This window comes from Vulpes vulpes, chromosome 1 (genome assembly GCF_048418805.1).
Source record: "Vulpes vulpes isolate BD-2025 chromosome 1, VulVul3, whole genome shotgun sequence".
Taxonomy (NCBI): Eukaryota; Metazoa; Chordata; class Mammalia; order Carnivora; family Canidae; genus Vulpes; species Vulpes vulpes.
The window spans coordinates 128,007,633-128,020,755 of NC_132780.1; the positions used below are offsets into that span (position 1 = coordinate 128,007,633).

General features: G+C 43.8%; 1 protein-coding gene across 16 annotated transcripts in view; it reads left to right on the forward strand.

The window, feature by feature from the left end:
* The first annotated feature begins 456 nt into the window (after positions 1-456).
* The window catches only part of ACAP2 (ArfGAP with coiled-coil, ankyrin repeat and PH domains 2), a 125,903-nt gene continuing 113,236 nt past the window's right edge, over positions 457-13,123 (forward strand). For 3 of the 16 annotated variants that reach the window (XM_072726526.1, XM_072726517.1, XM_072726542.1), the window contains exon 1: positions 465-724. In XM_072726526.1, coding sequence (XP_072582627.1) covers positions 672-724 — 53 coding nt within the window. In that variant the 5' untranslated portion in view covers positions 465-671. Of the gene's footprint in view, positions 725-13,123 lie in introns of all 16 variants that reach the window. The other 13 variants (XR_011995235.1, XM_072726502.1, XM_072726536.1 and 10 more) reach the window with 9 other exon arrangements.

A 13,123-nucleotide genomic window follows, 5' to 3' on the forward strand; every position in this document is an offset into this window, starting at 1 on the left:
GGACCCTCCCGAGCGAGGCCCGCTCGCCCCGCCAACCGGCTCCGCGTTCCCCCGCGCGGCACACGCCGTCGACGAGCCGCCACTAGCGCCCCCGTCCCGCCGCGTCCCCGCCGCTCCCGGCGTGCCCCGCGGCCCCACGCGCTGGCAGCTCGGCGGGGCGGGGCCTCCGAGGGAAGCGCCGCGCTCGGCCACGTGACTTCCTTCCGGGGGAGCCTCAGCGGGCCTCCAGCCACGCCTGCGCGGCGCGCTGGGCCCTCCAGCCGCTCCCGGCGAGGGGGCGGGGCGCGCCCACGACCGCGCCGCTCATTGGCTCGAGCTGCCGTCGCTCGGCTGCGTTGCCGCGGCGCCCGCGGGGGCGGGGCCGCCGGAAGCCCCGCCCCCGGCCGCCGGGCCCGTGGCTGGCTGGCGGAGGCTGTCACTCCGGGGCGGCTTCCCTGCGGCCGGCGCTCCGCTGGGGGCGGGAGGAGGAGGGGCCGGCCTGGGGCCCGACCAGCCGCCGTCGCCGCCGCCGCCGCCGCCGCCGCCGCCGCCGCCTGCGCGGGGCTATGAGCAGCGGGCGACGCGCCCTCCGCCGCTCCGCGCAGCGCTAGTCGCCGCCCGGGTGCCCAGCGCCGCGGCCCGCGGCCCCCTCGGCTCCCCCAGCGCGGCCGGCGACGCGAGGCGGGGGCAGGATGAGGATGGCGGTGGACTTCGAGGAGTGCCTCAAGGACTCGCCGCGCTTCAGGTACCGGCGGCCTGCCAGGCCCGAGCCCCGCGCGCTCCCTCCGCCGCCGCGGCCCTGCCTGCGCTCCGCCCCGGCCCCGCCGCCGAGGCCCGGCGCTCCCCCCCCTCCCGTCCAGGGCCCGGCCGCCCGGCGGGGCTGCGGGGGGCGGAAGTGGGAGCGCCCTGCCTCCTCCGCGGCGGGGCTCCGGCGGCCCGGCCCCTCGGCCCCTCGGCCCCTCGGCCCCGTCCCGGCTGGGCTGGGCCCCGTCCTCGGCTCCGTCCTCGGGCTGGGCTCGGTTCTCCGGCTGGGCTCGGTCCTCCGGCTGGGCTGGGTTCAGTCCTCGGCTCCGGGGCTCGGTCCTCGGCTCCATTCTCTGCTCCGGGGCTCCGTGCTCGGGTCCGTGCTCGGGTCCGTCCTCGGCTCCGGGGCTCGGTCCTCGGCTCGGGCTCCGTCGTCCTCGGGTCCGTCCTTGGGCTGGGCTCGGTCCTCGGCCCCGGGGCTCGGTCCTCTGGCTGGGCTGGGTTCAGTCCTCGGCTCGGGCTCGGTCCTCGGCTCCATCCTCGGCTCCGGGGCTCCGTGCTCGGGTCCGTCCTCGGCTCCGGGGCTCCGTGCTCGGGTCCGTCCTCGGCTCTGTCCTCGGCCCCGGGGCTCCGTCCTCGGCTCCATCCTCGGGTCCCTCCTCGGCTCCATCCTCGGCTCCGGGGCTCCGTCCTCGGGTCCGTCCTCGGCCCCGGCTCCGTCCTCGGCTCCGTCCTCGGCCCAGGCTCTGTCCTCGGCCCCGGGGGTCCGTCGGCCGAGCCGAGCGGCAGCCCTCCCTGGGCGTCCCGAGCCCGTGCGCCTCCGCCTGCGGTCCGCGCCCCTCGGGGCTCCAGAGCGGTTTCCGGGGACCCCTTTGCCGGGCTCTGTCTCCCGGCGCGCCCGTAGGCTGCCGTCGGGCCGCTCGAGAGCAAGGGAGGCCTTGGGACGTGCGTTAGCCGGGGAGCCCGCGGGCACCAGCCTGCCCAGCTACGGGCCGAGCGGCGCGCGGGGATGCTCGCCTGCATCCTTCTGGGAACTAGCTGTGCGCATCCTTTTCTTCTTCTTTTTTTCTTTTAAAGATTTTATTTATTTGTTAGAGACCCAGAGAGAGAGAGAGAGAGAGAGAGAGAGAGGGGCAGAGACCCAGGCGGAGGGAGAAGCAGGCTCCACGCAGGGAGCCCGATGCGGGACTCAATCCCATGACCCCGGGGTCACGCCCTGGGCTGCAGGCGGCGCTAACCGCCGGGCCACCCGGGCCGCCCCATGTTCTCATTCTTACCACGGATTTCCCCATTCCCTTTACAGTGAAACGCAAAGAATTGGTAAAACCGAGGAACTCCTACTTCTAAGAACATTTTGTTTTGTTTTGCCTTTTTTTTTTTTTTTTGGAGGAGGATGTTAATTTTATTCGCAGCTTAGAGCTGTTGTTTGTAAAAAGCTGCATCTGGTTTGATCGCGGTTGTTGGCTTTCGTTTTTTGACAGTTTTATGGTCCATGTGAATTAGGGACCCAGAGGGGACACGCATGGATTGCCTAGGACAGCTTGTCAGGTTGGAGTGCAGACTGTGGCAGATGAAGTGATTTTTAAAGTATACCTCAGAAAACCCTGCTTTTCGTGAATTTTTGTTTATATGACTTGGCCTTTTTTTTTTTTTTTTAATGAAGCAGCACAGCATTTTTCCTCTGGAGAATGTGGATTTATACTCCATTTGTTTCACATATTAAGTTTGATTTAAAAAAAAAAACAAGTTGAGAGAAGGGATATGGAAATACTTGTGGCCGCTGATGTTCAGAAACTTGTGATGTCTTTGTTTTTGAAATAAAGGAATCATCGAATATAAAATAAGAGGGAAACATACTGATTAGATCGTATGGAATATTATGGTGAACTTTGTAAAACTTGAGTATATTCTATTTTAATTCAGTATTAGAGATTTTTCAAGCGTTGCTTCTGGTATTCCAGTTATTGTTGGCTGCACATTGGGAAGAGAAGTCAAGCTTGAAGGAACTCCAGTATCTGGTATACGTTTTTTTAAAGCTGCATTAGATTTGCAATAGAAGGGGGGCCTCCCAGGTGACTAGATCAGTGAAGCATCTTCCTTTGGCTTGGTCTTGATCTCGGGGTCCTGGGATCTCATCCTGAGTCTGACTCTGCTCAGCAGGGAGCCTGCTTCTCCCTCTCTCTTTCCCTCTCTCTGCCTTCTGCTCCGCCTGCTTGTGCTGTTTCTCTTATTCTCTGTCAAATAAATAAATAAAATCTTTAAAAAAAAAAAAGATTTGCAATGGAAGTATGCCAAGAAATAAAAGTCTCATCGCTCACATTCCTAATTTTTCCAGTCTCTATGTAAGTTTGTATAGCATTTGAAAATAATGTTTTAGAATTCTTTTATCCATATGTTTCATGTATAAGAGAAACTTGACTTTTAAGAGTATCTGCATGTGGTGAGTGATATGTTGAAACTTTCATATTAGAATAGAAGATTTGTGAGGGGTGAGCTTGTTAGTGGTTTTGGTTTTGTTTTTGCTTTTTAAAAAAATCTTAGATTTTATTTAAGAGAGTGTGGGAGAGCATGAGCAGGGGCAGGGATGGGGTGGGGGGAGCAGAGGCAGAGGGAAAAGAGACTCCCTGCTGAGCAGAGATGCTGCCTCGGGTGGGGTCTCCATCCCAGCACCGCAAGGTCACGATGTGAGCCACCCTGGCGCCCTGTTTATGCTTTTTGATTGCAAGGCAGCTGCACCATTTATTCCTTGTGGGGTTCTGATCTGTTGCGCTGTTTTTAAACTAATTCTTACTTTTATTTTCCTTCATACACAAATCTTATGGCATTTAAGTCTGGCCTGGGGACATGCCTTAGGTGTTGTAGAATTGATGCAGAAGGCAGATCTTGCTGAAGAAAAATTTCACCAGTGTTCAAGTTTTAAATATATTTTTTTAAATTTTTATTTATGATAGTCACACACAGAGAGAGAGAGAGGCAGAGACACAGGGAGAGGGAGAAGCAGGCTCCACGCACCGGGAGCCCGACATGGGATTCGATCCCGGGTCTCCAGGATCGCGCCCTGGGCCAAAGGCAGGCGCTAAACCACTGCGCCACCCAGGGATCCCAGTGTTCAAGTCTTAATCATTAATTGTCCTGCTAGGTTGATAAGGAAAATTGGAGGGGAGATTGATGAAATAGGGGGAGAAGGATGTTGCTATTGCAGCATTGTCTGTAGTAATTTGAATAAAGCCAATGGTTACGTTTACATTCCTATGAACATTTTTTTGTTTGTTTTGTTTTTAGATTGGAAGGCACGTTTCATTGTGTAATTTTGTGCATCCAGATTTAGTTTTTTAAAAACCAGTGTAAAGGTCAACATCTTGTTCATCTAAAAATCTACCAGAAAGTACATGTGCCTAAGTATACTTTATTTAAGTGGGAATTTTCCATTTTGATCAACATTTGTTTGAACAAGTTTGAATTTGTTTGGACCCTAAATTGTATATGCAGTTGGTCTTTAAAATTTTATAACATTTTAATAAAATTATGCTTTTATTTAAACATGTGGTTCACACAGGAAGTGAATATTTTCTTTTTAAAGGTTTTATTTATTTATTCATGAGAGATGCAGAGAGAGAGGCAGAGACACAGGCAGAGGGAGAAGCAGGCTCCCTGCGGGGAGCCCGATGTGGGACTCGATACCGGGTCTCTAGGATCACTAAACCGCTGAGCCACCCAGGGTTCCCCGAATATTTTGTTTGAAACAAAAAGCTGAATTAATTTGTGCTTTCTGAATTGTAAAACATTTTTGCTCTAACCAGTGTTCAAATATAAAAATACTGGCATTTATAAGTCTTCAAAACTTTAGTTTTTTTTCTTTTTTAAATTTTTATTTATTAGTCACACAGAGAGAGAGAGAGAGAGAGAGAGAGAGAGAGAGAGGCAGAGACACAGGCAGAGGGAGAAGCAGGCTCCATGCACTGGGAGCCCGATGTGGGATTCGATCCCGGGTCTCCAGGATCGCGCCCTGGGCCAAAGGCAGGCGCTAAACTGCTGCGCCACCCAGGGATCCCAAAACTTTAGTTTTTACCTGACGCACATTTATGTTTTATCCTTAACACTGTTTGTTGTGTGCCATTCTGAAAGTTTTTTCATTTGTAGATTCTGTTTCAGATATGGTCTTTATTGGAGAACTTAGGAAAAAAATCTTAAAAAGGTTTTTTGGGGAGAAAGGTTTTAATGGCTGAAAGACTTTGATATAATATTTATCTATTTAGGTTATGTTTTGCTCTTAAATCGCAAATTTACCTTCCATCTTTAGAACAGATAGACTTAACAACTGATGCTTTATGCATGGCAAACATAGAGGGCGAGGAATGGGGGGAAACATCCTTTCATTTCTGGAGTGGTAGAATGGAATTATTAAGTAGATCTATTGTGAACTGAAATACAGGTATCCTGCTATTCCTCATTGCAGCTTGTAATTCCTCATTTAGTGTAATAACAACTTAAGTTGAAATAAGGAAGAACAAGCTGCTATAATATGGCAGACAGATTTCATACTAGATGCTTTTATGGCTATTCTCTCATTTAATATTAAAATATATTGTGAAGTAGGAATTATCTTCATTTTTAAAATTCAAAAAAGAAATCCCAAACTTGGTATCTTGAGAAGTTAAAATTAACTTTTTTAATGGTGGACTTTCAAATGGTCGACCTGGTGAATTCACTCTTTTTATGCTGTCTGTCAAGCCACAGGGTTTAGTTGTGTTAATTAAATTTGCATTAAGTTGGTTTATGGTGTTTTTTTTTTTTTATCATACAGAAATTTAAAAACTGGTTTTAGGGTATTGCCTAGAAAAGTTTCCCCATCCCCTTATTATTTATAGAATATTTTTCTATCATTTCATAGTAATTTTTAGTTTCATGTAATAAAGCTGGATTTTAGTTTTGAGAGAGTTCAATTTTATTTTCTTCCTAATAGAAGTCATTTGTCCTAACACCTTTTATTGAATAGTTAATATTATTTACACACACACACACCCCTTTGTATATTTTTCTGGGTTCTACTCTTTTTCACTAATATATTTGTCTATTTGTCAACTACCATTAATATTTTAGTTACAATACTTTTCATAACTAGTCTGTTGTAATATCTGGTGGGACAAGTTTTCCCTTGTCCTCCCCCCCCCCCCCCCCCATTTAATAGCTATTCTTGAATATTTTGTTTTTGTAGTACTTTCTTCAATTTCAGAAAAGGGTATGCCATTCTGGTGTATTTTGCCCTTCTTTTCTTTTTTTTTTTCTTTTTTCTTTTCTTTTCTTTTCTTTCTTTTTTTTTTTTTTTTTTTAAGATTTTATTTATTTATTTATGAGAGACACACAGAGAGAGACAGAGACACAGAGACACAGGCAGAGGGAGAAGCAGGCTCCATGCAGGGAGCCCGACGTGGAACTCCATCCCGGGACTCCAGGATCATGCCCTGGGCTGAAGGTGGAAACTCAACCACTGAGCCACCCAAGGCTTCCTGCCCTTATTTCTTTAAAAACTTTCTTCTATAAAATTTCAGTGTTGTTACATACAAAGGTATGTTTACAAGAAACATACTTTAGTTTTTTTAAATTTTTAAAAACATATTTGACAGCACAAGCAGGGGGAGCGTCAGAGAGAGAGGGAGAAGCAGGCTCCCTGCTTAGCAGGAATCAGGTGCAGGGCTTGATCCCAGGACTCTGGGATCACAACTGGAGCCAGAGGCAGATGCTTAACTGATTGAGCCACCCAGGCACCCAGGAGTATTTTTCTTTTTGTTTTTTAATGATAATTTACTTTTATTTATTTATTTTTAAGTACTCTCTATACCCAGTGTGGGGCTTGAACTCATACAGGAAACATACTTTAGATTCAAAGACACAGATAGGTTGAAAGCAAAAGGATAAAAAAGATAAATCATGCAAACAGTACCCAAAAGAGTTGGAATCATATACTAATATCACTTAAAATAGACCTTAAGACAAAAATTACTAGAGATAAAGGACATTTTATAATGATAAAAAGGTCAATCCATCAGGAAGACCTAACACCTACACACATTCACTTAGCAGATCCCCAAATACTTGAAGCAAAAACTGACAGAATTCAAGGAAGAAATAGACAATTCAGTAATAAGAGTTGAAAACATAAATACTTTCAATAATGGGCGGAACAATTAGGAGAAGATCAATAAGGAAATAGATGTGAGTTATAACACAATAAGCCAACAAGATAATAATAGGTGCATAATAAATGATAGATGTATAATAGATATAATTAAAACATAATCTATACAACATGTCATACAACAAAAGTGAGTTCACATTCTTCTCAAGTACATGGGAAACATTTTTGTTTTAATTTTTTTTATTTATGATAGTCACACAGAGAGAGAGAGAGAGAGTCAGAGACATAGGCAGAGGGAGAAGCAGGGTCCATGCACCAGGAGCCCGACGTGGGATTCGATCCTGGCTCTCCAGGATCGCGCCCTGGGCCAAAGGCAGGCGCCAAACCGCTGCGCCACCCAGGGATCCCCATGGGAAACATTTTTAAGCATAGACTGTATGTTCGGCTATTAAGCAAGCTTCAATAAATTTAAAAGTTTTGAGACCATGCAAAATATGTTCTTTGACCACCATGAAATGAAACTAGAAATCAGTAACAAGAAAATCATGGGACGCCTGGATGGCTCAGCGGTTGAGCGTCTGCCTTTGGCTCAGGTCCTAATCCCGGGTTTTGGGATCAGGCCCCACATCAGGCTCCTTACGGGGAGCCAGCTTGTGCCTGTGTCTCTGCCTCTCTCTCTCTCAGTGTCTCTCATGAATAAATAAATCTTTAAAAAAAAAAAATCCAAAAAAAAATCAGAAATATGTGGAAATTAAGTAACACAGTCTGAAATAACCGATGAATCTAAGAAGAAATCATAAAGGAAATTAGGAAGTACTTTCAGGGTTCCCTGGGTGGCTCAGTTGGTTAGCATTGTCTTTGCTCCAGTCAGGATCCCAGGGTCCTGGATGGAGCCTGGCATCCAGCCTATCCAGTCCTGAGCTGGACGCCCTGGGTATCATCTTAGGCTCCTTGCTCAGCTGGGAGTGTGCTTCTCTCTCCCTCTGCCTGGCGCTACCCCAGCTTGTACACTCTCTCTTGATCACTTTCTCAAATAAAAAAAAAAAAAGTCTTAAAAAAAGGAAATACTTTGAGACAAATAAAAACAAAACCATGTATAAAACTTATGGGATGCAGCTGAAGCAGTGCCTGGAGGAACATTTATACCTGCAAACATCTGTGTTAAAATCATCTCAAATCATAATCAAACCATATAAAGAAACTACAAAAAGGAATTAGTGAAGTGATCTCAAAGCAGGAAGAGGGAGGAGATAAAGACTAGAGCAGAAATTTAAAGAGAATAGAAGAAGAGGAGAAAAAGTAATAAAACCAAAAGTTAGTCTTTCAAAAAGATCAATAAAATTGACATCTTCAGCTAGACCGAAAAGAAAAAGAAGACCCAAATGACTAGATTCAGGAATGGAAGGGAGGACATTGCTTTTGTCCTACAGAAATACAAAGGGTTATAAGAGAATAATTGTGAATAATTCTATGATAATAAGTTAGATGAAATGAATATATTCCTAGAAAGATGCAATCTATTGAAACCAACTCAAGAAGAAATGGAAAATCTGAATAGACCTAAAAATATATAAAATATATAATTTTATACAATAATTTATATAATTTTATGTATATAATTTTACATATATATATATAAAGAGATTGAATTAATACTCAAAAAAGCTTCCTCTAGGGGGCGCTTGGGTGGCTCAGTTGGTTAAGCGTCCACCTTAAGCTCAGGTCAAGATCCCAGGGTTCTGGGATGGATCCTGACACTCGGTGTTGGACTCGCTCCCTGCTCATTTTTCTCCTTCCCACTACTCATGCTGTCGCGCTTTCTCTCTCTTTTTTTTTTTTTTTTTAAAGATTTTATTTATTTATTCATGAGAAACAGAGAGAGAGAGAGAGAGAGAGAGAGAGGGGCAGAGACACAGGCAGAGGGAGAAGCAGGCTCCATGCAGGGAGCCTGATGTGGGACTCAATCCTGGGACTCCAGGATCACGCCCTGGGCCAAAGGCAGGTGCTAAACCACTGAGCCACCCAGGGATTCCCTCTCTCAAATAAATAAATAAAATCTTTAAAAAGACAAAAGCTTCCTAGGTGGTTCAGTTGGTTAACTGTGTGCCTCCGGCTCAGGTCCTATCTAAGGGTCCTGGGATTAAGCCTCATGTGGGGCTCTGCTTGGTGGTGAGCCTGCTTCTCCCTCTTCCTTTCCTTCTGTGATCTCTCAAATAAAAAATCTTTAAAAAATTAAATAAAAAAAAAGTGCCTCAGTTGGTTCAGCATCTGACTCTTTGTCTTGGCTCAGGTCTTGATCTTGGGGTTGTGGGTTCAGGTGTCCTGTTAGGCTCCATCCGGATGTGGAGCCTACTTAAAAAAAAAAAAAAACAAACAAAAACAAAACTTCCCCTAAAGGAAAAGCCCAGGGTAAGATGGCTTTACCAATGAATTCTTCCAAATGTTTAAAGGTCAGTAAGCAATAATTTTTTACAAACTTTTCCATGAAATAGAAGAGGAGGTATCACCAAGTCATTCTGTGAGGTCAGTGTTACTACCAAAGCCAAAGATATCACAAGAAAACAACAGACTGATAATCCTTTATAAATGCAGATACAAGAATCCTTAACAAAATATTAGCAAGCCAAATATAGCAACATATAAAAAAGATTGTACATCATGACCAAATGGGATTTATCCAGGAATGCAGAATACCAATGAAAGTGGAATAAAGGACAAAAACTATATAATCATCTTAATAGACACAGAACAAGCATTTGGCAATCCAACACACTTCCATAGTGAAAATATTTAGTAAAGCAGGAATACAGTACTTTCTTAACTTGGTAAAGAACATGTATGGAACATTCCTATATAACATCATACTTAAAAGTAAAAGACTAAAAGTTTTCCCCTATAACCGTGAATAAAAGTCTACTCTCTCTACTTCTATTCCACAATATAGTAGGGATAATAGCCAAAGTGTTTGGCAGGAAAGAAAAATAAAAGACATCCATATTAAAAAGAAGAAAAAAAAAGTAGTGCTACAACTATTTTTACTTTTATTTTTTTAAAGATTTAATTTATTCATGAGAGACATAGAGAGGCAGAGACATAGGCAGAGGGAGAAGCAGGCTCTCTGTGGGGACCCCGATGTGGGACTTGATCCCAGGACCCCCGAATCACACCCCGAGCCAAAGGCAGACACTCAACCCTGAGCTGCCCAGCTGTCCCTATTTCTACTTTTATTTATTTTTTAGAAGATTTTATTTATTTATTCAAGACAGACAGAGAGAGAGAGAGAGAGAGAGAGAGGCAGAGACACAGGCAGAGGGAGAAGCAGGCTCCACGCAGGGAGCCCGACACGGGACTCGATCCCCTGTCTCCAGGATCATACCCCGGGCTGAAGGTGGCGCCAAACCGCTGGGCCATTGGGGCTGCCCTCTACTTTTAGATTATATATCTTGTATATAGAAAATGTTAAGGAATCCACCAGAAATCTGTTGGAGCTAATAAGTTTAGCAAGCCAGCAGGATGTAAGGTCAGTGTACAAAAGTCATTTGTATTTCTATGTACTAGCAAAGAAAATCATTCTATTGAACAGTGGCATCAAGAATAAAATATAAAGGCATAAATCTGGCCAAAGAAGTACAAGACTGTACATTGTATGGGATTGTACAATGAAAACTATATAACATCATTGAAAGAAATTAAAGACCTAAATTAAGGGAAAGATATTTCATGTTCGTGGATCAGAAGACTTAATATTGTTAAGATTACAATATCCCCATATTCTCTTCCCTTATAGGCTAAAGGCAACCCCTATCAAAATTTCCAGCTAATTTCTTTGAAGTCTGGCAAGTTCATCCTAAAATTCATATGGAAATGCAAGTGACCAGAATAGCCAAAACAATCCATAAAAAGAACGAAGTTGGAGGGTTTACTTCCCATTTTAAAAACACTACACAGCTATTGTAATCAAGACAGTGTGGAATTGGCATTTAAGTAAGATATATATAGATCAATGGAATAGAGTCCAGAAACCCTTAAATTTATGAAAAACCAGGTTTTGATAAGGGTTCCAGTACAATCAATGGAGAAAGAATAGTCTTTTTAACAAGTGGTGCTGTAAACAACTGGACATCCACATGTAAAAGAATGAAGTTAGACCCCTGTATTGCATCCTATCTGAACATTAGGTCAAAATGGATCGTAGACCTAAATATAAGAGCTAAAACTATACAATTTTCAGAAGAAAACAAGAGTAAATCTTTGTACCCAAAATATTTACTTGAATTGCCTTGTTTCCATAAGATTTATCTTGAATTAGGCAGTGGTTTTTTTTAGGTACAATGCCTAAAGAACAAGCAAGTATAGAAAAAATTGGCAAATTCGATTTCATCAAAGTTTAAAACTTTTGTGCTTCAAAGGACACATCAAGAATGTGAAAGGATGATGTACAGAATGGTAGGAAGTATTTGCAAATTATGTAAGGGATATGTATCCAAAGAATATAAAGAACTCTACAACTCAGCAATAAAAATGAGCAAATAATCCAGATTAAAAACAGGTAAAGGGGGACACCTGGGTGGCTCAGCGGTTTAGCGCCACCTTTGGCCCAGGGCGTGATCTTGGAGACCGGGAATCGAGTCCTGCGTCGGGCTCCTTGCATGGAGCCTGCTTCTCCCTCTGCCTGTGTCTCTGCCTCTCTCTCTCTCATGAATGAATGAATAAATAAAATCTTTAAAAAAAAGCAGGCAAGGATTTGAATAAACATTTCTCCAAAGAAGATATACAAATGGTCAATAAGCACATAAAAAAGCTGCTCAAGATCATTGTTCAGCATATATTCAGTAACCATCTTGGGATTCTGTATTCTGAATCTTCTGGCTTCAAATTGGCTTTATCAGTGCACTTTGAAGACTTAGGTTCTGGCTTTCTCTGGTCTAAATGAGTTCCCATTTTTTTTTTTTTTTAACCTGCCTTTCAGTTTCCAGAATTGTGTTGCTACTGTTACTCTTCTCTTCTTTGTCTTTGTGAATTAGTGCTTTAAAAATTTTTTTTTCTGTCATTTTAATTGGATTTTTGGAGAAAATGGAGGTAAATGGGTATGGCTAACCTACGGTGTTTAACTGGAAGTTTCTGGTGCTGTTGATAGGCAAAGCATAATTCATACTGGAGAACATTGTTTTAGGGTAGTAAATAAGGACCAAGGATACAACCTCTGGAGGCAGATGACCTGTTGGACTTCTGTCTTTTTCATTTATTGGTAGTGAATCTGTGGGCAGATTTCTGAATTTTTCCCAGGCTCAGTGAGTGAGAACAATACTGCCTTTCACGGAAGTAGATAGGGAACAACCCACTTAATGCTAATTCCCTTTCCTCTTTCTCTTGTGTCCTTGAAAAGAAGTTTGGATGATTTAGTTAAAGATGCTGGCTTTCCCATGTGGAAGTAGACTATTAGTTGGGAGCGTCTAGAATGCATGAAGAATTAGAATTAGGCATGTTACTTGTATATACGAAAATCGTCTATGTTGGTGGATTAAGAAAGAATACAAACAAATGGGCAAACTTCATTGAACTTTGTAGAAGTAAAGCAGTATAGATCCTTAAAAAGAGCCATTTATAGATTTTACGTTTAGAGTATTTAAGAAAGTAGAGTGAGCAAAAGTAGAGGAGGAAAACAAAACAAAACGGAGGACATGATGCCTTGAAGATTTATATCTGAATGATGTCAGAGCAAAGGGTAAGTAAACTGAGAGGTCATGAAAGAAAACTCCCGTGAGGAAGTATATATATGTTCATTTGGGATTATGTGAAGTCTCTTCCTTTGAATTGTATCTCTAGGAGGATCTGGACGTTAAATGAGAAGAAATGTGAGTTAAATTAGTATATCATTATTTCTGTTCCAGAGATGAAATTTTCATAGAAAGAGTTGAATTGATTGCCATCTTGTAGTAATTTGTATCTTTTTTTTTTTCTTTCTTAAGATTTTATTTATTTATTCATGAGAGACACAGAGAGGCAGAGAGAGAAGCGGGCTCCTCGCAGGAGCCCGATGTGGGACTCGATCCCAGATTCTGGGATCACGCTCTGAGCTGAAGGCAGATGCTCAACTGCTGAGCCACCCAGGTGTCCCAAGTAATTTGTATCTTAAGTAAGTCAGGGAGCACCTAGATGGCTCAGTTGGTGGAGCTTGTGACTTTTGGTCTCAGGGTTGTAAATTCAAGTCCCACCTTTGGTGTAGAGATTACTTAAAGGAATTTTTTTCTTTTTAAATAAGTC